The sequence below is a fragment of the Enhydra lutris genome, unplaced genomic scaffold (assembly GCF_002288905.1).
Source record: "Enhydra lutris kenyoni isolate GAN:26980312 unplaced genomic scaffold, ASM228890v2 scaffoldscaffold16, whole genome shotgun sequence".
Classification (NCBI taxonomy): domain Eukaryota; kingdom Metazoa; phylum Chordata; class Mammalia; order Carnivora; family Mustelidae; genus Enhydra; species Enhydra lutris.
The window spans coordinates 15,385,943-15,407,571 of record NW_019154100.1 but is presented as its reverse complement, the minus strand read 5'-3'; the positions used below and the strand labels follow the sequence as shown (position 1 = coordinate 15,407,571).

General features: G+C 39.0%; 1 protein-coding gene across 5 annotated transcripts in view; it reads left to right on the top strand.

The window, feature by feature from the left end:
- LOC111147307 (ETS variant 1) overlaps nucleotides 1-21,629 on the top strand; it is a 92,731-nt gene that overhangs the window by 53,459 nt on the left and 17,643 nt on the right. For all 5 annotated transcript variants that reach the window (XM_022503282.1, XM_022503281.1, XM_022503284.1 and 2 more), the window contains one exon: nucleotides 3,237-3,484. In XM_022503282.1, coding sequence (XP_022358990.1) covers nucleotides 3,237-3,484 — 248 coding nt within the window. The remainder of the gene's footprint in view (nucleotides 1-3,236; nucleotides 3,485-21,629) is intronic.

The window sequence follows — 21,629 nt, the reverse complement described above, 5'->3', positions numbered from 1 at the left end:
GTTATTTAATGTGACTCAATCTCAGATTCAGTGAACTCTCTTTGGGTATGATGGCTAAGATTACAGCGTTCTTTACAATGTGAAACTAAGCCGCATCTTCGCTACCTTTGTTTCCATCACTGAGTCCTTTTGTGCTTTGGTTATGAAATGCCTCCTGTGATCTTTCCCTTCTCACTCCGAGGACTGGAGACCTTGTCAGAGCGTGATGGTATGTGCATCTGTGTAAACAGTTTTGTAAATACAGATGAAAGAGATCTTATTGCAGGGTGGGCCCTTAAACAGACGCACATTGTGCCGGACTGAAAGGGAGGAAGAGCACAAGCAAGAAAGGCAAGTTTTATGTTGCCCGCTTGCGGGGACTTCCGCGGGTGCCGCGCACGTGAGGCTCGCCCCCTTGCAGCGAGTGCCAGCATCACGGCGCTGTCGTCGGCCCATCGTGTGGAGCAGTGACTTCTTCGGGAAGGTGACTGCTCAACAAGCACAATGACTGGGTTTAGGTGACCTAACGTGAAAGGCTCTAGCCAAATCCATTTTAGTTTCTCTACTTGAAGTCAAATATTGGAGACTGAGAACAGCCGGCCCGGAACTATAAGAGGGAAGCTCGGGGTCTTTTCCCGCTGCCCCCCACTGAGTTTTGAGGACAGTACCAGCTGGCCAATCCCGGGAAAATCTCTGAAGCCGTATGTTTCTGAGGAGGATTTCTTGGAGGGTTCCAGCCAACAAATGACAGTCCCTCGGTTATAAATGGCAAATTTGCTCTGGGAACAGATCCTTTCTCCAAATAGCCCCCCCCAGCCCGGGCACCCCGCCTCACTCTGGGAATGCTTTATGGCCAACTGGGCTGCACCCTGCTTCCTTTCCTCAGGCTCATTCTGTTCCTTGGGCCAGCCCTTTGGCACTTGTTCCTGAACCCACTGTGCAGAAGCCCTGTCTCTCTCTCTCAGCGTTTCCCGCCACTTATGCACTGTTTTTCTGTATCCAAGAATCATCAGCGTGCTCTCCTTATGCATTAACTCTCTTCGCAAAGCTCCTTGAGTCACTTTACCTTTATCGTCGCCCAGGGCCTCCTAAGAGCAACACAAGACACTTGTAGCTTCCTGGGAAGCCCGCATGTTGAATATATATGTGGTCTTCAGCAGGTACCAACTAGAATGGGGTCGACTCGTAGAAACAAATGGCTTGATTCCTTACAAAGCTTTTAGTATAAGTATTATTCACTTCCTTTTAAGGCTTTCGCAAGTGAGCTGGTTTCTTATTTTAACTTCAAGTTACAATTTTCTGATTCACTCCTTGACAGTTCTTAATGATAATTTCTGTTTCTTTTTTTGGCTAATGAAATAAGCAAGAGAAGGGAAATGAATGCAGTGCCAGTCAGCCTGTTTTGCAGTATCTGAGCTTCTAAGTTTATTTTCTGCAGGTGTAGGTGGAATTTCAGTGCTTTTCTATGGCAGCCAGTAAACTTAGAGTTAAATCATGGGATGGAGAGGAAGGAGTGTTTGTGTAAATGCTAAAGCATTTGCTTTATCATTCTTTAGCTTTTACCTTGTTTTCATTTAGTATTATTACAATTAAATGTTAGCTTTCCAAATTGAAGTTTCAGGAATGCTTTTAGTGTTGGTGGGTTGGTTAATAGGTTTATATTTGGTCATAGAAATGTTAGGTAGGTTATTTTTAAGCACTCTTGGGGCATTTTAGAGTACTTTTAAATCTTTAATTAATCCACATCTTTGTGGTGGGTCAATGATATTATAGATGAGAAACACAGAACCGAACAATTATGTGATTAGCCAATCATTTCACAGCATAACCAAGACGGAAGGAAGATAGGGACTCACTGTCAGCCTTCTATGGAGGGCTCAGAACTTCCTCACGACCTCGCAGCACAATCTGTCCCAAATCTATTCAGCACATACTTCTCTCCATCTGTATATTTGACACTAATTTTTTTTTTGATTTTTAAATTTTTAAAATTTTATCATGTTGTGTCCCGACATTATTAGTTTTGGATATAGTGTTCCATGATTCATTGTTTGCGTGCTCCATGCAATACACTTATTTTTACCATTCTGGTATTTTGTTTGAAGCTATTGGAAGCTTATGTGTTCATGCTGATGTTTGACAGCAAAGAGGTGGTCTTTAAAAACCAGCTCAGATTTTAGCCTCTGTGATATTTCCCCGCTTTATTTCTCACTGGAATATAGTGTTCTTTAGAACACTGTTGAAGACTTAAGAGTCCTGCCCATTTGAGAAGAGGGTCATTCCTCTCTTGCTTCCTCAGTAACTGATTGGTAAGGGAAGGAAAACCAGTTAAGTAGGTTGATTTTTTTAGTATGTTTGTTGATTAGTTCGGTAGCAGTTAAGAGATAGAAGATGTACTTTGGAATCAGATTCTGGTTTTCCTGGTATGTATTTTCTGGTATATAAATACTTGAGACCCTCTTAATATAGAAATTTGGTAGATGATCCAGTTTGTTTATAATTGGGCATTTTAGCTGTCAGGGGGTGTGTTTCCTCAAAATAATACTCTCCTATTCCTACCCAGAGCACACCTTTAATTCACTGTGATGTTCCAAAATGGTGCTGCAAGGGACAGTTTATCAAGGAACACAAGTCATATTGTGATTAAAAAACATGGTGTTGGGGTGCCTGAGTGGCTCAGTGAGTTAAAGCTTCTGCCTTCGGCTCAGGTCACGATCTCAGGGTCCTGGGATAGAGCCCCGCATTGGGCTCTCTGCGCAGCAGGGAGCCTGCTTCCTCCTCTCTCTCTGCCTGCTTCTCTGCCTACTTGTGATCTCTGTCTGTCAAATAAATAAATAAAATCTTAAAACAAAAAACACAAAACACGGTGTTACTGACCTAGGAAGGAGAAATCCAGTCCTTATTAAAAATTTGCCCTTCGGGGGCACCTGGGTGGCTCAGTTGGTTAAGCATCTGCCTTTGGCTTGGGTCATGATCCTGGAGTCCTGGGATGGAGCCCGAATCAGGCTCCCTGCTCAGCAGGAGTCTGCTTCTCCCTCTGCCTCTTCCCCTGCTCATTCTCTCTCTCTCCCTCTCTTGTTCTTCCCTACCCCCAAGAAAAATAAATAAATAAATAAATAAATAATCTTTTTAAAAAAGATTTGCACTTCGGGTCAGTTGGTATCATGCCCATTAACAAAGCAGTTGAAACTGTAGCAATATTTTAAGGAGTGTTCCTCGTTACCCTTTTATTTAAAACATGCTCTCTTATTCCCCAGATTTCGCCGCCAGCTATCTGAACCCTGTAATTCTTTTCCTCCTTTGCCGACAATGCCAAGGGAAGGACGTCCTATGTACCAACGGCAGATGTCTGAGCCAAACATCCCCTTCCCACCTCAAGGCTTTAAGCAGGAGTACCACGACCCGGTGTATGAACACAACACCATGGTTGGTGGTGCGGCCAGCCAAAGCTTCCCTCCTCCTCTGATGATTAAACAGGAACCCAGAGACTTTGCATACGATTCAGGTAGGCCCATACTTTACGTTACATTTAAGACATCTTTTTGCTAGTCTGTCACTCTGATTAATGTTGGCGTCAGATTGGGTAGCTCATGACCATTTGGTGTGGAATCTTTCTGATTTTATCCCTTCTTTGAGTCTTTCTACGTGAAGTTGGACTATCAAACCATTTTGGCTTGAGCTGATGATTGACGTAGTGCCTAGAAATGAAACCCGTCCAGAGAAAGGTGTAATTTGTAAAATTAGGCACACTCTTAGTCCAAGAGAGTAACATTGTAACTCTTTTCTTGATTCTGGCTGCTACTGGAGCAATCATAATAACAGTGCTTCCAGAAAGTAATATTCTTTTGTATTGGCTCATTCATTGCTTATAACTGTTTGTTATTTTCCTTTAGTGATGGCAGTAAAGGTGGTCCAAAAGCAAGGATTCTTACATATTAGAAGAAGAAAAGCAAAAATACAATATCTGGGTTTCAAAATGGTTTATTCATAGAGCTTACTTTTGGTCTCACTGTACCAGAAAGCCCCCACATCATATCAAGATGGAGAAAGGGGGTCTTCTGAAAGGAAGGAAATGTAAATCAGTTACAAATATTATCACCAACTTCGGTCAGACTTGAGAAGAATTATTTAATTCGTCTCATTTTCACCCGTTATAATGGCAAAATCAGGATGTCTGCTTTTCAGACCTCTCAGGAATTTTGAAAGAAAGTATGAAATAAAAGCTAATATTTATATGAAGGGCACCATGTTCTTACAGAACATTTTAACATTATTATAACTGGTGAAAAGATGGTTGTGGACTTGGAAATACTTGAAAACAATGTAATTTCCTCTTGTTGAAATGCAACGTTATGGTTTTTCTTTGTGAGGAACCTTTGCTTCTCTAGGAATAACTGCTGAGTTTTTCTATCTGTTCTACCTGAGGAAAGAATATTGTCTCTAATTTGTGTTTTTAACTTGCATAAAGTCACCTGCTTTGTTAAAAATTTCTCTTGAAGTTCAGCAAAAGGGGAACCCTATAGCTCAGAGTCTTCCTTTGGCCATCCTTCTTCTTTGGGCAAGAAGTTCAAAGGATTGTCCAAGATATTGCCTACTCAGAGGTCATGCCTCCACCTTTAGAAAGAGCACCAGCTACCAAGGACCCATGAATTCCCTGCCTTAGGGGCCCTAAGTCCACTTCCAGAGCCCAAGCAGTCGCATCCCAGGCTCAGTTTTGTGAAGGCAGAACATACTGCTCCTGTGTCTGCTCTGAGGTCCAAGGAAATAGCCACCGAGTAGCTGTTTGTAGCTGAATGAGGATGGAGTTTGGATGCACCCATGGGCCTGCCTGAGCCCCCCATGCTAGGTGGTGCAGTGTGGGGTTATGGGATAGGAAAAGAGACAGGAAGCGACATGAGCCGGGGTCTCAAAGACTAGAATAGAAGCTGATCCCCTGCCGTTCTATTCTAGGGCTAATCTGAGAGATTTCCTCAAATTCTAAATTCTAAAGTCTATGTGGCCTTCCAGTTGTTGCAAATGATATATTTCCAAGGCACGGGAGGAGGAAACATATTTATTTATCTGTTTGTTGGTTGGTTTACAATTTAAAAAATTTAAACATATGGCATGAGGGCCTTTATTTGAATGCTTGCCTCTCATGCTCTGTAATTCGGAGACTAAATATACCTGAAATGTACCATAGTGGTTTCAGTTTAGAATTTTGTATATTTTTCCATAGTTTCCATCCATCATTAAGAACCCTGTTATATAATGGATTTTACTATAGATGGGATTCATTTTTCTCTGTAAATTTCAAATCTTTTCCCCCCAAACCATATTTTTATTTGCTGCACAGTTTTTTGAAGTCACCATGACTTCAAGAAACTTTACATAGAAAATACATATAAAATAGCCCAAATAATGTATTCAAAAGGACTTATAAAGTATAGCATTTAGAGAATATCTACGTGTTCTAGAAATGTTTTTATGTGTATCATCTAGCAAGATTGACATTGAAACCATTTTCTTGATTCTGTGGTTAGCTCCATATAAATCTCTTTTCCTCATATTTATGTTACATGTAAAATTATGTATAACATGGTGTGGAGCGTGTGTGATTCTTCTTGAGAAGATGCATTATTGGTGGACCATACGTGATACGAACTTCAGAGTCTGTCAGTGTCCAACGCTCCAAAGCACAGATGTAGCTGAAAAACATAGTCCATGGCTTAGCTCAGGGTGCTCTAATAAACTACCAATGCCTGGGAAGCTTCAACAACACATTTATTTCTCACGGTTCTGCATGCTGACAAGTCCCAAGGTCAGGGTGCCGGCGGATTTAATTCCTGGGAAGGACCCTCTTCCTGGCTTGCAGATGGCCACTTTCTCACTGTGTCCTTGTGTGACAGAGAGAGAGTAAGCGAGTTCTGCCTTCTTCCTCTTCTTATAAGGGCACTGATTATCTCATGAGGGCCCCCCTCATGATCTAATCCAACCCTTATTACTTCTCAGAGGCCCCATCTCCAAATACGATCACATTGGGCATTAGGACATCTACGGTGAATTGTGGGGGACATAATCGTTCTGTCTAGTATCCTATTTTAAAGGGAACGAGGGCATGTCTTCTGTTAAGTGTACCATAATACCTTGCAAACAGCGTGTCGAATAGTTGTTTAACATTTGAGAAACTGTTAATTTATATTAAATAATAATTTATTTATTTATAATTTTATTATTATTATATATAAATTTATTATTTATAATTTTAATAATATTAAATTATTCTTCCCTCTAAATTCTATTGCAGATTGTCAAAGAAGTTGTATGGCACCTTTGAATTCTAATTTCAGTATTGCCAATAGGATATAGTTCTGGCTTGTTTGAATAGTTAAATTGTAAATTTGTGTCTTTTGGTTGTGGTCTAAAAAACCTTCAGTAACAGTGTGTAACCAGGGCCTGTGAAAAATTAATATGCATGTATCATAATCTATTTCCCTGGCCACAAAGTTGCTGCCCTTGAGTTGATGAGTCTGCATATGTCATACATTCATAGATCGATCTCAACAAGTATGAGCTCCAGATATTTTGTTTTGTGGTCATTAGTTCTTTCATCCTTGCTGAGAGCACATTAAATAATCTTTTTAGGGAACCTAATGTATTTATCGCTGGATCATTGATTTCTTGGTTCACTTACTGATGTTGAGCAAATGGGACATTAGAAACTAGTTTGTGTGATTTAAAAACAATGCAAAAACGTTTCATAGTTTACCTAGCATCTGTGATCCAAAGGTTTTCCTTTCAGAAGGCCTCTAGAACTCTTTATTGCTTAATTCAATATAACACAAATGTTGTGAAAATAAAAGAAGCTTTGTAAGTGAAAAGGCAGCATGATTATGCTCTAATAAAGCCTGACATTAATTATGACATGGGAAATGGAAGGTCTATTAGTTATAATTATAATTACAGGAATGCAATTTCAACTGCTGAGTATTTAAGCTAAAAAAAAATGCAAAATATTATGTTAGTAGAGTAGAAATTTTTATTCAGGAAAAGAGAAGAAAACCTGGATCAGACGACACTGAGAAGATTAAAAAAATGGTATTTAGGGCCAAGTTGGTGACCCAGTACAGTGTTGTGACGATTATATTAAGATATTAAGTTCTAGGGGCACCTGGGTGGCTCAGTGGGTTAAAGCCTCTGCCTTCAGCTCAGGTCGTGATCCCAGGGTCCTGGGATCGAGCCCCGTATCGGGCTCTCTGCTCAGTGGGGAGCCTGCTTCCTCCTCTCTCTCTCTCTCTGTCAAATAAATAAAATCTTAAAAAAAAAAAAATAAAAAAAAAAAGATATTAAGTTCTAGATAATCACATCTTTTTATTTTCTTTCTCATCTTCTCTAGTCTAAGGGTACTGCACAAAGCAGCACACAGGTTTCTTTTAGTTGGGTGCCGGCTCCCAAATCCACTGGGATTTTCTCTTTCTTGATCAAATGGCCAAGTGACTATATTAATTGAACATGCATTGATGGCTTGCATGGGATTTCCTTATGCAGAGCCCCGCTTGCATAGAATTATAGTTACTTTCCCATTTTCATGTTTGTACATGAGGTTTTACAGATTTGCAGTGCCCAAGGAGGCAAATATTTTATATATTCAGAGCAACATATTTTTGTGTTCGTTGATTGGTTGGTCTTTTGTTTCTTTCTTTCTTCTTCTTCCTCCTCTTCTTCTTCTTCTTCTTTTTTTTTTTTTTTTTTTTTTTGGAGGGGGGATGGTTTATATGGTAGTATTTTTAGGGTGGTGGTGGGAACATGAAAAACATGAAACTAAAGTTTGGCTTAAGAAAATATCAGCACACATTGTCCATACCCTGTGACCAGGTCATTTCACCCTGGAAATTATGTTAAGGAATGGAAGGCACATCGAATATTTGAGGGAGAGAGAAATGTTACCAATATATAGTAACTGAAAGGAAGAATAAGTTATAGCTATCCATTAGAGGAATATTATGTAGGCATTTGAGGTCAGGTTTAAAAAAAAATTAATGAGGGGCACCTGGCTGGCTTAGTCAGTAGAACTTGTGACTCTTGATCTCAGGGTTGTGAGTTTGAGCCCCATGTTGGATATAGAGATTACTTAAAAATAAAACCTTTTTAAAAATTTAATGAAAGGAAACCTGAGTAAAAAAAGTTTTTTACTGTATGTATGACTGTAAATACGTACTGTACTGTAATGTGCGTACATACATACTGTAATATATGACTCATGTAAAATAAGACCCAATGCAGCAATCCTGTGGCTCTAGAGGGTGATGAAATCCTAGGCAGTTTCTATTTTGTCTGTAAAGGGCTTTGCATTTTAATAATGCTTAGGTACTACTTTTCTAATAAGACAGAATAAGTATTATATTTTAAAATATCAAGCTATTGGGAGTATTAGAAGTGTCCAGATTACGCCTGGGTGGCTCAGTTGGTTGGACAACTGCCTTCGGCTCAGGTCATGATCCCGGAGTCCCGGGGTCCCGGGATCGAGTCCCACATCAGGCTCCCAGCTCCATGGGGAGGCTGCTTCTCCCTCTGACCTTCTCCTTGCTCATGCTGTCTCTCACTGTCTCTCTCTCAAATAAATAAATAAAATCTTAAAAAAAAAAAAAAAAGTGTCCAGATTAAGCACATCAGTCCTTTAAGTGAAAAGAGTGCTAAGAAAAGGATATTATAGTCCCACATGTTGCAAACCTAACTGACTTGCTATTAGTTTGTACTCAGGACTGCCTTAGAGGGGGGAGCAGAATTAATACGGTCCTTACTGATCTCCTGTTCCTCCCTGTATGGTGTTTGCAATCCACAGTTAGTGCTTTGTTCCTCTGCATTTGGGGATACACTGAAAATCTCAACCTAAGAGTGGCTGGGAGTGAGTAGTACTTGAATAAGATATTTTTAGCCCTCAGGGTCTATTCTGTCACTTGACTTAGTTTAAAAGATGCCTCCCAGCCAGGGGATGGAGCAGTTTAAGAGCTGGGTGGGGGGAGGAAGCAGAGCTTTCAAGGACAGGAAGAAAGTTGCTTAAATCAGAAAATGGCAGACAAGCCTTGAACTTCAGGAGAGGAGGAAGTAGAGGGAGAGGGTAGTGGAGAAAGCTGACATCATGTATCTCCTGAAGAAAGGCTTCTGTGTTTATTCTTGGTGTTTTGTAGCGCTACTCTGCTGGTACTGATGAGGCCTTCCTTCAGTTTGGAGGTGTGTGACATGTATGTGGTGGCCTAGGTTGTGAACGCTGATTTTAAATTGGGAAATGGACACAAAGTGTTGTTTCACAGGATTAGAAATTTTTAATTAGCAATAATCGCGCCTCGGATAAACCTCATTGGCTACGATACTGCCACTGCGCAAAGCTGGATTAGAAATTTTTAAACTGAATGCTCTTAGAGATCATCTAGTTCATATTCCTTTCCCACATCGCCACTGTACAGATAAAATGCCTGAGGCTTGGGGCGCCTGGGTGGCTCAGTGGGTTAAAGCCTCTGCCTTCAGTTCAGGTCATGATCTCGGGGTTTTGGGATCGAGCCCTGCATCAGGCACTTTGCTCAGTGGGGAACCTGTTTCCTCTTAATAAACAATGAATTCTGGAACACTGAAAAGAAATTTAAAAAATAAATAAAAATTTAAAAAAAAATGCCTGAGGCTCATTCCTATTAACTTATCTCCAGGTACACAGATATTGTGAAATAGTCAAAACTGGAACCCAGATTTTCTTGGTTTAGTATACGGCTCACCACTGTCTTTCTACATAGTTGTCCAAAGTACCTTAATCCACCATTTCTTTTTTTTTTTTTTTAAGATTTATTTATTTATTTATTTGACAGAGAGAGAGATCACAAGCAGGCAGAGAAGCGGGCAGAGAGAGAGGAGGAAGCAGGCTCCCTGCTGAGCAGAGAGCCCGATGCGGGGCTCGATCCCAGAACCCTGAGATCATGACCTGAGCTGAAGGCAGAGGCTTAACCCACTGAGCCACCCAGGCGCCCCTAATCCACCATTTCTTACTATATTATTGATCCTATACTCTAATTTTTGGATTAAGTTTTCCTGTGCTTTGTCCAAGTTCTCCCTGAGAACAATAAAAGGTCTGCCCTGAGACCTGAGGTGTGCTTTTTCCTTTACGTTAGATGGTTCCCAAATTTTATTCCAGTTATGAGGTGGTCACTGTTGTAAGACAGGAAAATATGGGACCTCCAGTGACATTTAGGATTGAAATGCATTCTGTTTCCTTTAAAAAAAAAAAATAACATAAACATGGTCAATAGTTGAGATTGTCGAGAAAGTGACTTACCATAATAGGTCTTCTGGAAAAGGCTTAGTAATAATTAGAAGGAAAAGGTAGCTAATTAACAGCTCTCATCAAGCTCTAAAATGCTTGGATTGTATATGAAATTTGAGTTTATCTGAGCCTTCTTATTGGGTCTCACCTATTCTTTGTTAAAATGTTTGGTAGCTCAGGGTGCCTGCCTGGCTCAGTCAGTAGAGCATGTAGCTCTTCTTGATCTCGGGGTTACAGGGTCCAGCCCCATGTCTGGTATAGAGATTACTTAAAAATAAAATCTTAAAAAAATTTTTTTGATAGCTCTCAAAGGCTTAGAATTTAACTAGAGCAGTCATTTTCAATCTATTATCAGCTGAATCCATTTTTCACCAGAAAGCTTATGAGGAACTGCATTATATAAAACAGATATAAGGAAGCTTACATTTGGGAGAAGATGGTAGGACTTTTCCATCCTCCATTTTTAAATCCATTCTTCACCCAAGCAGCCTTCCCAAGTTTCCCCATATCCTTCTTGTCACCTTAGGGCTTCGAAAAAAGCCAAGAGACAAACCTTTATACATTTAAAGAAAGATTTTGGTTTTTAGCATGTAGAAAAATCATATATAGGCAGAGAAGTAATGAAATAAACACTGAAGACATATTTACTTCATGTTAAGTACGTGAAAACTAAGACTATGTTCTAGTTTCAGCTGTCAGAGCTGATAAATTTATCTGGTACTCATAGAGGCCCAAGCTGGCCCTTTAAACAAGAGAGTTAAATATAAATACTCTTGGGTTTCTAAAATGGCAAGGGAGGAAAATTTTTTTTTTTTATATTTTATTTTTTTTTTTTATTTATTTGACAGACAGAGATCACAAGTAGGCAGAGAGGCAGGCAGAGAGAGAGGAGGAAGCAGGCTCCCTGCTGAGCAGAGAGCCCGATGCGGAGCTTGATCCCAGGACCCTGGGATCATGACCTGAGCCGAAGGCAGAGGCTTTAACCCACTGAGCCACCCAGGCGCCCCAGGGAGGAAAATTTTTCCATTGTCATTGTTGTTCTGTGTTTTTGCTGTGTTGGTGGCTACTCATCTTAGTCAAATCATAGGAAAAGTAGTCGAGTAATTTTTAATGCTGTTTCTAGTAAGCCTTGCTCAGGATTCGCCTTGCAAAGTTTATAATAAGGTTTTAAAGCGGAAGTTACAGGTTGGAATCAGTGGAGAACAGAGCAAGATGAACATAATTATTTTCTGCAGCTACATAGAAAGAGAAATAAACAGTGCTTTGTGAGTTTGGAAAAGATTCTTCAGGACCTCGATCAACTGATTGTACTTACACAGAATTTCAAAAAAGTGAACACAAGGGAACAAAATTCAGAAGACCACCATTACCTAGTAGTTTATCTAGAAACTATTACTATAATGAGTGTTACTACTACTACCAGAGTAGTATCTCAGAAATTTTGTCATCAGCGTTTACTATTTTTTAAATGATTTTTATTATTTATTTACAAGAGGAGATACATATTTTAGAGAAATTGACCTCATGTATATATTCTAATAAATTTTCTCACATCTTTTCTGAACAATTGAGTTACACATAAGTAAACAACCAAACATATTGTTCAAGAAACACAAGGAATGCAGTGATTACAAAAGGAAACTGTTGAAAATGCTAATGGAAGTCAGATGGAACAGAGGGAGTAAGAGCTCCTGATACTTATTTATTTTCTTAAAAATTTTATTTATTTATTTAACAGAGAGAGAGGCAGTGAGAGAGGGAACACAAGCAGGGGAGTGGCAGAGAGCCTAATGGGGGACTCGATCCCAGGACCCTGGGATCATGACCTGAGCCAAAGGCACATGCCTAATGACTGAGCCACCCAGGCACCCCTCCTGATACTTATTTCAAACACCTAGGCTTGGGGCACCTGGGTGGCTCAGTGGGTTAAGCCTCTGCTTTCATCTCGGGTCATGATCTCAGGGTCCTGGGATCGAGCTCCACATCGGGCTCTCTGCTTGGCAGGGAGCCTGTTTCCCTGCCTCTTTCTGCCTGCCTCTCTGCTTACTCGTGATCTCTCTCTGTCAAATGAATAAATAAAATCTTTAAAAACAAAACAAAACACCCAGGCTTTCCATAAACTAGCAGGCTTCTTCATCTCTAAAGTGGAAGGTCCTATGGCCAGTAATTATAATTTTAATATTACAAATATGAAATAATGCATTTGAAAATATTGAGCTTAATTTCATCTTTTGTTTACATATCTATTGAACCACCTCAAAGAGAAGAAGAAAATGTTAAAGCCTTGAATAAAGACTGTTATTTAGGAATTAATAATTCAATGTATGTTCACCCTTCAGTAGTCTTGCCTCTGTTCCATATTTTCTCTGGCTGGGAGATTATAGAATTCTTTATTATTGGCTATGTCGGGCATTTCAATTTTGAATTCTAAAATATGTCAGTAACTTTATGTATTCTCTGCTCATTTATTAATCAGTTGTTAGAAATTGGAAGATAAATATTAAATTGTCATGATGCCACAGTAGACAGTCCTTCACAGGTTTAAAGCCAAAGACTTGGCATCTTTTACATTTCTCCTTGTCCCTTCTTCAACAGGCATGGTAAAGATTTTGTGAGAAATTGTTTGGAGATGTATGCAGAGATTGTGACTGCAACTCTTTTCCCTGTGTGGCTTTACGTCCCTGGAAGAGAGAAGCGGTTTCTTCCCTCTGGAGTCAAGGACCGAGTTGCAGATGGCAGATAAAACCTATTATGTGTTTAACACTGTTTGGTATATGACAGACTCTTCACAAATTATCCCCATAATTGCTCATAAATAGCTTTTTTCCTTCTAAAAACTCTAGGTATTTTTAAGCATTACCATCGTTAGTTAATTTCCAGTGCAGCGATGATTATGGTTTCATGAACTTTGGCTTTTTGTACCTGATATTTAACACTCCCAAAGGCCAAGCCTTGGCCCTGTTCCATTAGTAAGCATCATTTGCTTATGGCTACATTTTCTCCTGAAACATGGCGGCTCGTATTTTTTTTTTTTCCATCCTAACTTTAAAACTATTGCTTCAAGAAATTCAACTGGAGAATCACTTGGGAATTTAAAGGAATGAGCTATTGATCCTTCGGAAAATGTCAACATTCTGTCTGTTTCTCTAACATCCAAAGATGATTTTCTTTTCCTCAGCCAGTGCTTTGTGGACTAGTGGATCACTGAATTTCCGATTTTTAGGTACTTCACTTGTGAAAAGTGACGGTGGTGTCTTCTACTTGATTTTGTTATTCCAGTAGAGATCCGGGATTGGCTTCTCAACCTGACTTTGCTTTTTCTTGGCCCACGTGCCTCCTAGGGGTTCTCCTCATTTTTCTGAGTTAAAATAGCAAATCTCCCAAAACAGTACTCTGGTGTACTCTACCACTTTTTCTAAGAAATACTTAAATATGCTCTCAATCTACAGTTACAGTAAGTGGCACTGGCTAGTGATTTGATTTGAGAATTGAGACTATGGTCTGGATTTACTCTTTATGCATTAACACAGGTCAAATGGACAGGGACTGCATTTTAAGTCCGTAATGGAAGGCTGAAGGCTGTCTTAAACCAATCATATCAGTTTTACCCATGACTGATTGATCCCTGGGGGCAGAGCCCTGGAAGCATTTGTCTTCCATGAATGGACTCTATAGAGCCTGGAGTTTCATTCATAAAATGGAGACTGAAAGGAAACACACATACGCGCGCACACAGGCGCACACACACATACACACACTCTCACTCTCTGGAATGTCCATTTATACAGAGCTGAAGGGTGTCGTGTTCCATCAGCTGCTGCTTTTGCCAGTTGGCTGGAAGTAATGATTAATGCTCATTGGTTCTGCCTGCATGTAACCCAACACTATTTATGGCTTTGCAGTGTTCCGAATGTATAGTGAATGAGAAGACAACATTCTCAAATCAGAAACATAAACAGGAACTGGTGGGTCTGAATTCCATTCAAATATGTCATTTCAGCCACACAGTGTTTGTCTAACTTGGATTTTACAGGCAGGAAAGGGGGAAGGGAGGGATAATCTGCTTGTGACTTGTACTAACATCAAAAAAGGGAATTAAAAAGGGGAGGGGAGAGGACGTTTATAGTGTGGGATTTTTAGTTTCTTTTTAAAGAAAATCATCAGGTTGCTTTGGCCCAGAACAGCTCTGCAAGGGGACAAAATGAACATACAACTGTCTTAGATGGGCAACTATGATTGGAAATTAAATGTTTTAAGGATGCATATTTGGATCTGTGTGTGTGTGTGTGTGTGTGTGTGTGCACGTGTGCACGTATGTGTGTTTCATGAATGTGAAAAAGAGAGGTAAGGTAAATATTATTTATTTTCTAAAAAGTATTTGAATGTAGATTTTTAAGTATAGAATGTGGTTACAGAATTCTTTTTTACCTATAGGATTTGTATATTTCAGTGAGTTAACTATTTAATAGTTTAGAGGAAAAGGAAGACTTTTTATTTCCATAAAATATTTTTACCTAGCACATGAATAACTTAATTGAAACCTTTTCAAGGAATTTTTATCACATTAAATAGATGATTATGGTTTTTTCCATGTGTATGTAAGAGAATTTTTTTAGTTAATTGCTTCGAATACTGTCTGGAAACATTTACAAGGAGTGATATTCGGAGATAGATGTGAAAAGCAACCAAAACAAAACCAAGAGAATGACGAGCCTGTGTCATTGTCATTTATTGACCATTTTCTTAAATTTCAAGAAGAATCTTGGAATATTCCATCCTGGGGACACTTTGTTTCAGTGTGTGGGCCTTCACTGTGCACTGCTTCACCCGTCTGTTTTTGTTATTCTTAGCAATAAAAAACAAAACCACCCACTTTGTATGACACTGGGAACATCACACTGAATTCTGGGCCTGGTGACTCTTTACTCTCTTTGTCCGATCAAGCATGTTTTGTTGGACCTTTTATCCTTCGTCTCCTCATTTATAAAAAGGGGCATGTAATTCCTTTACCTTTCTGTTTTTGTGAGGATTAGATATGATTATGTTTGTAAAATTACTCATATCTATAGTAGTAGGGGTCCAGGCAAGACTAAGGGATTTCTGTCCGTTTGATTTTTATCTTGACTCCTACTAGAGATTTCCTGAAAAACTGCTAGTCCTTGAATAAGGTGACATTATGATTTTTAATGTTTACAAGTACCGTGTATGAGAGGCTAGAGGATAAGGCAAAGTGAGAGATATTCTTCCGTGAAGAGTGTCCTATTGTGTAAGACCAACAAGATATTGTACTGTTAGGCTGATGATGGAGTGAAGCCATCACACAGAACTCCATACTAGTATTATTCATGTTCAAAGCAAGTTGAATAAATATCTGAATATTGCTGTGATATAAGAGGAGATGAAAGGGAGAAGACACAGCAATTCATGATGTGTTTGGTTCACATCATGTAGATTCCAGAAGGGGAACGATTCAGTATTGAAACTCAGCATCAAAACGTCCCCCTCTTCAGAATTCCCTTGTGACCCCATGTTAGCAGCTAATGGCATCTTTTCTTATATTTTCTTCTAAGCTTTGGTAAACTGTTTCAGTAATATCTAGTAAACAGTCAAAGTTACAATTGTCCTTATATTTCGTCTCACCTCAATTTTATTTTTGACTCTAACTTAGTATAACCTCACAGGCTTATAAAACCTATAAAATTGTCAGCCTGCTAGATCATATAAGTTAAACCTGAATCTGGTCATTATTTGTGTAGGATACTGTTTCCCCCCGAAACCCACATGCTTACAAGAGAAGTTTGTGGTCTTTATTCTATGCTGTTACTTCATGTTACATAGCCTTTATGTTTTTAAAAGTAACCTGAATGCAGATAAAAGTACTTTTTTTTTTTTTAATATCTTGCAAACACTACATTATAAAGACTGACATGGTACTCTTTCTGTCCTCAGAGTCTATCAACAATAGATACTGTGTCTCTGAGCTGTAGTGGAAGAGAATATCTCTGTAGATTTTACATTATTTATATTCACAGTTTACCAAGAATCCTAATGAAAAAGATCCCATCGAAGTGTGAATGAGGTCATACTAAATTCATCCATCTCAAGATTTCAGCCAACTCCAACTTTTTTCTTTTTTTATAGGAGGCTCAGTGACTAAGATGTTATTACATCCATGTAGAGCTTTTGTGACTGATGGCAAACAGGTCTTAAAAAACTTCCATTTTTGTGCCATCCCACTTGCCTTCTTTCTCAAGTGAATTAGACATACTCATCCTGGGCCTTATTTTTAGAGTTAATTACTTTTAGATTTGTTCTATCATAGATCACATGGGCGTAAAAAAAATTCCTCCCCTTAGCATCCTTTTCAGGAAACTTTATAAAATATAATTTTCTTGATTAGCTATGTGATATCTATCTCCTTGCTCAAAGTTTGCAAATTCAAGTATTTTCAGGCTCGCACACTATTTGATAATGAACAATTTCAGCAAGGTGTAGAGATGTGACATAGGGTCGTGGCAAATATTTTGTCTCTGATCTGACCTAGTACAGCTCGTAGGAGCTTTTGGCAAACCGTGCCCTGAAGGGGACCATTCTTTATGCGCCACTGGGCAACAGTACGCAAACCTGCCCATCGGAACAGTGTGTAGCTCTATCAAGTGTGCAAAATCAAAACCCCCCTTTGTGGTCAAAGCTTCCGTAAAGCTCCCCAAATCAGTGCTGTATTTCCCAATATGGCTTTAAGATGCAAGAGACAGAAGAATTAACTTTTTAGTTTCATACCTGAAAATCTTAATTTAAAGGCAGTTTTCACAGTGTTACTAAAGTGAAGACTAGTCAAATCAGATAATTCGGGGTGTTAGTTTACTGTTCTACTCTTAACTGCCCCTATGTTAACTAGCGCATTAAAATGACAACAGTGCTTTGCTGCTTTGAATTTTTGTAGCCTATTAGATCAGCTAATCATCCCCCGAGTTCATGTGTGACAAATTACGGGCAGTTTAGTTTCTGCAAGCTGACTGGGCCCATGCTAAGTGTCACATTGTAGTGCTTTTTGATCCATAAGTTTCAAAATAATACAAAATCCTTTGTCTTAAATTTACATAATTCAAATTATAGATTGGATTTAAAACATTTTATTTTTTTATTTGAGAGAGACAGAGGGAACATGAGTGGCAGAGAGACGGGAACAGGCAGGCTCCCCGCTGAGCACAGGACTCAGTGGGGGCTTGAGGTGGGTCTCCACATGGGGTTACACACCAAGTTCCATTCCAGGACACAGGATCATGACCTGAGCCAAAGTCAGACCCTTAGCCTAGTGAGCCACCGAGGCGCCCCTGAATTTAAAACTTTTTTTTTTTTTTTTTTTTTTAAAGATTTTATTTATTTATTTGACAGAGAGATCACAAGCAGGCAGAGAGGCAGGCAGAGAGAGAGAGGAGGAAGCAGGCTCCCCTAGAGAGCAGAGAGCCCGATGCGGGGCTCGATCCCAGGACTCCGAGATCACGACCTGAGCCGAAGGCAGTGGCTTAACCCACTGAGCCACCCAGGCGCCCCTGAATTTAAAACTTTTTAAACCAAAGCCATTTAGCAGCAAATATCGGGGCATAACATTGTAAATAGAAGCTCATAAGAAGTACCTCCAAATATTTTGAAAATGTAATGGAGATTCTCGCTTAAACCTGATAAATCGTAAATTTATAATGAATTTTAAATCGATATGTTTTAAATACCACAGGTTCAGCCTTCTCAGTAAGTATTTTAAGAACATCAGATTAAGATACAAAAATAGGGGTGCCTGGGTGGCTCAGTGGGTTAAGCCTCTGCCTCTGGCTCAGGTCAGGATCTCAGGATCCTGAGATCGAGCCCTGTATAGGGCTCTCTGCTTAACGGGGAACCTGCTTACCCCTCTCTCTCTGCCTGCTCCTCTGCCTACTTGTGATCTCTCTTTCTGTCAAATAAATAAATAAAATCTTAAAAGATATAAAAATAAAGACATAATTATTTTTAGTTTTAAGTACCCGTGGTTTACTTATTTTAAACACTCATGAGGGACACTTAAAAATAGCTTCTGTTACTGGGGTGCCTGGGTGGCTCGGTGGGTTAAAGCCTCTGCCTTCGACTCAGGTCATGATCTCAGGGTCCTGGGATCGAGCCCCGCATCGGGCTCTCTGCTCAGCGCGGAGCCTGCTTCCTCCTCTCTCTCTGCCTGCCTCTCTCTGCCTACTTGTGAGCTCTGTCTGGCAAATAAATAAATAAAAAATCTTTAAAAAAGTTTTTGTTATTAACGATAAGTACCATATATTGAATCCTCACTGTTGGCATTAAGTGAAATGTTGTCCTTATGGTCCCTCTCCCCAACCCTTTGAAGGATATCACGTATTATTCCCATTTTACAGATGTGGAAGTTGAGAGTTGAAGATGTTATATAACTAGCAAAAATTTCATACTCCCATGAAATACTAGAACCGAGGTTCAAAAACCAGGTCTGTTAGAAGGCGAGGAGCCCATTTGTAATCGTAGTGCTGTGCTCATGACCCTAACATTGTAAGCTACGGACACATAATAGAACAGTATAAACACGCTGTCAGAGTAACATTTGTGCAAAGGTTAAAGTGCAGTTTGTTATTGTTGCTGAATTTTGTGAGCTTTATTCCATGAAATAACATGAATGCATGTGTGTGCAATGCCTGCCACAGAACATTTGCCTTTGAAGTCACAGCTTAGCTAGTTTGGTTCTTAGTTGAGCATTTAGCAAAAGTTAAAATGTACTGCCAAACTTCATTGGTTGGATTTTTTATTAGATAAGGTAGAAATGAAAGCAGCAGGCAATTTAATTAGCAGTAATTTTTCTGGGCAAGTCATTACTTTGATGAACTTCAGAGCAATGTTTATGGCTCCTAATTAACCATGTTAGTCATTTGATTGAATAATCACTTTGGAAATGTTTCTACAATTTGATTAGAGTCTGACCCACTCTGATAGTCATAAATTAACTGATACCACTTTAGGATAACATGACTTTAGTTACTTTAGGGGAATAAACTCCCCTTAGCTATATTTTTTCAGGCTCCTCTGGACTGTATAAAGGATACCAATTTTAAGGATAGACTGGATTTAAACAATGCTAGCTAAGTGTCTCAATTTCAAGAGCTAGATGTTAATTTTATTTACTCTAGAGTATCACAAATAGTATTAAGAATGGTAAAAACACGATTATATTCTTATATATGTATTTTTTTTCCCTATATTGCCATTCATGGCTTTGCTTAGAAGTTAGATCACAGGTTTGGTTTCTGGAACTGTAATGGAGGTTCTGGCTTTAGCCCATTATAAATCACTATTTTATTATGAATTTTAAATCACTATACTTTAAATACCATATTGAGAAATAGAATTTATGAAAAATATTACAGAATTAGCACAAGAAATAACAAATCATCAAGGTCAGTAGATACATGGGAATTAGTGAAATGGTCATCAAATTCGATCTTTGATGTCAAATGTCCAGGATCATGCTTATTTTCTATTATGTTAGAGTACTTCTGTAAGATGTTCCTTCGACTTTGCCTGGTGGGTTTCTTAAAAACGCTAGCATTTCCTCTTCTCTTTTTCTCCCCCTCTGGGAAGGAAAGACTACATTTAGTCACACTTATATATAATAGAGTTTAATCTCTATGTTTTCCTCTAGCCGCCTCCAGAGCCAGCCAGCTGTTTTTAGAGCCATATTCCAGCTGGGCAGCAGTCAGTAAAAGTATTTTGTGGCAGGGTGTCAACATTGGTACAACAAAATTCTTACCTCTAAACAGCTGCTAAGCTGATGGCAGAGTCATTAACACTGTCCCTACTAGGCTCAGCTGCTTGGAGGGTCCTATGCCTGGCAATAAATCAACGTAACATTAAAAATGAATTTGAAGTACCACTGGTTAAAAAAAAAGTATGGATAAAATAGATTGCTAGCTCTTTGGTAACCCAGAAGTTCAACTGCCCTGCAACCCCATTATAAGTTTCCTGATACCAGGAAACAAGATAAACTCTGTCTTTTGTAGGTTCAGAATTATATACCAGATCATATGTAATATAAAGAAGGCATGGTGTTCTAAAATGTTTGATAATGAGTTTTATATTGTTTTCAACTCATAAGCTATTGATTTCTACATACTTTTAAGTGTTATAGCTCTTATGAAGCGCCATTAAGCTATTTGTGACTAAAACCACGTAAACTTTTTTTCTGTGAAAAATTATCTCATATTTTGGTTGACATTAATACCAGGCAAATTTTTAAAAAATCAGATACACTTTAAAAATGGAACATTCCAGACCAAGGAAGAATGGCCTGTAGGCCAGATAAATAGTGCTAATTATCTGTTACAACGTGAAAGTCTGTGGATGGTTAGTTAAGAAGACATGAGGGTCTTTAGCTCCCAATTCATTTAAGTGTTCTTTGTTACTTGTTCAAAAATCATGTATTTGCTACAAGTGGTAGAATGGAGGACATACTCTTATATTAAATAGGACATTTGCCATATGTATTTTTTAATTAACATATAATGTATTATTTATTTTAGGGGTACAGGTCTGTGAATCATCAGTCTTACCCAATTCACAGCACTCACCATAGCACCAGTGACCATCCCCCAGCCACCCTACCCTTCCCCCTGCTCCCCTCCAGCAGCCCTCAGTTTGTTTCCTGAGATTAAGAGTCTCTTATGGTGTGTCTCCCTCTCCACCCCACCTTGTTTCATTTTTCCCTCCCTTCCCCCCACGAACCCCTGCCCTGCCTCTCTTTTATAAGTTTATTTTTGTATATGTTTAAAGTTTCAAAAACTTGAGTATACATACAGAAGATAGAATTAATTCAGTCACATATAATTATACCTTCCTATAGAGTCTGTGTATATTCTGTACAGGGTTGGGCCCAAGTTCATGGGACCTAAAACATAATATTTGGGGAATATTCTGAAAGAAAAAGAAACAGCTTCTACGAAATGTGCAGGGCATCAGGAGGGATTGCTGTAAGTGGAGGGTCCTTCCTGCGGTTTCAGTGGCTTCAGCAGAAATCAGGCTCTGGTCACTGTGAGTGACATTCTATTCAGAATCAAAGAACTTGAGCCTATAATAGACTTTAGATGATATCTGATCCGACACTTTATTTTATATAAGCTTAGATACAGAATGGCTTACCTAAAGTCACTTAGGTTTATTAGTAATAAGTTAAGGACTCAAATTTTAATCTTTTGTCTCCTAATCTGTGTGTCTGCCCTTTTCCCTTTATCTAAGGTACTAAACACGTTAAATACACAGCCATCACTGTGACTCAAGTTTAACCATTAACCAGGTTTATTTTCTCAGTGATGAGTTAACT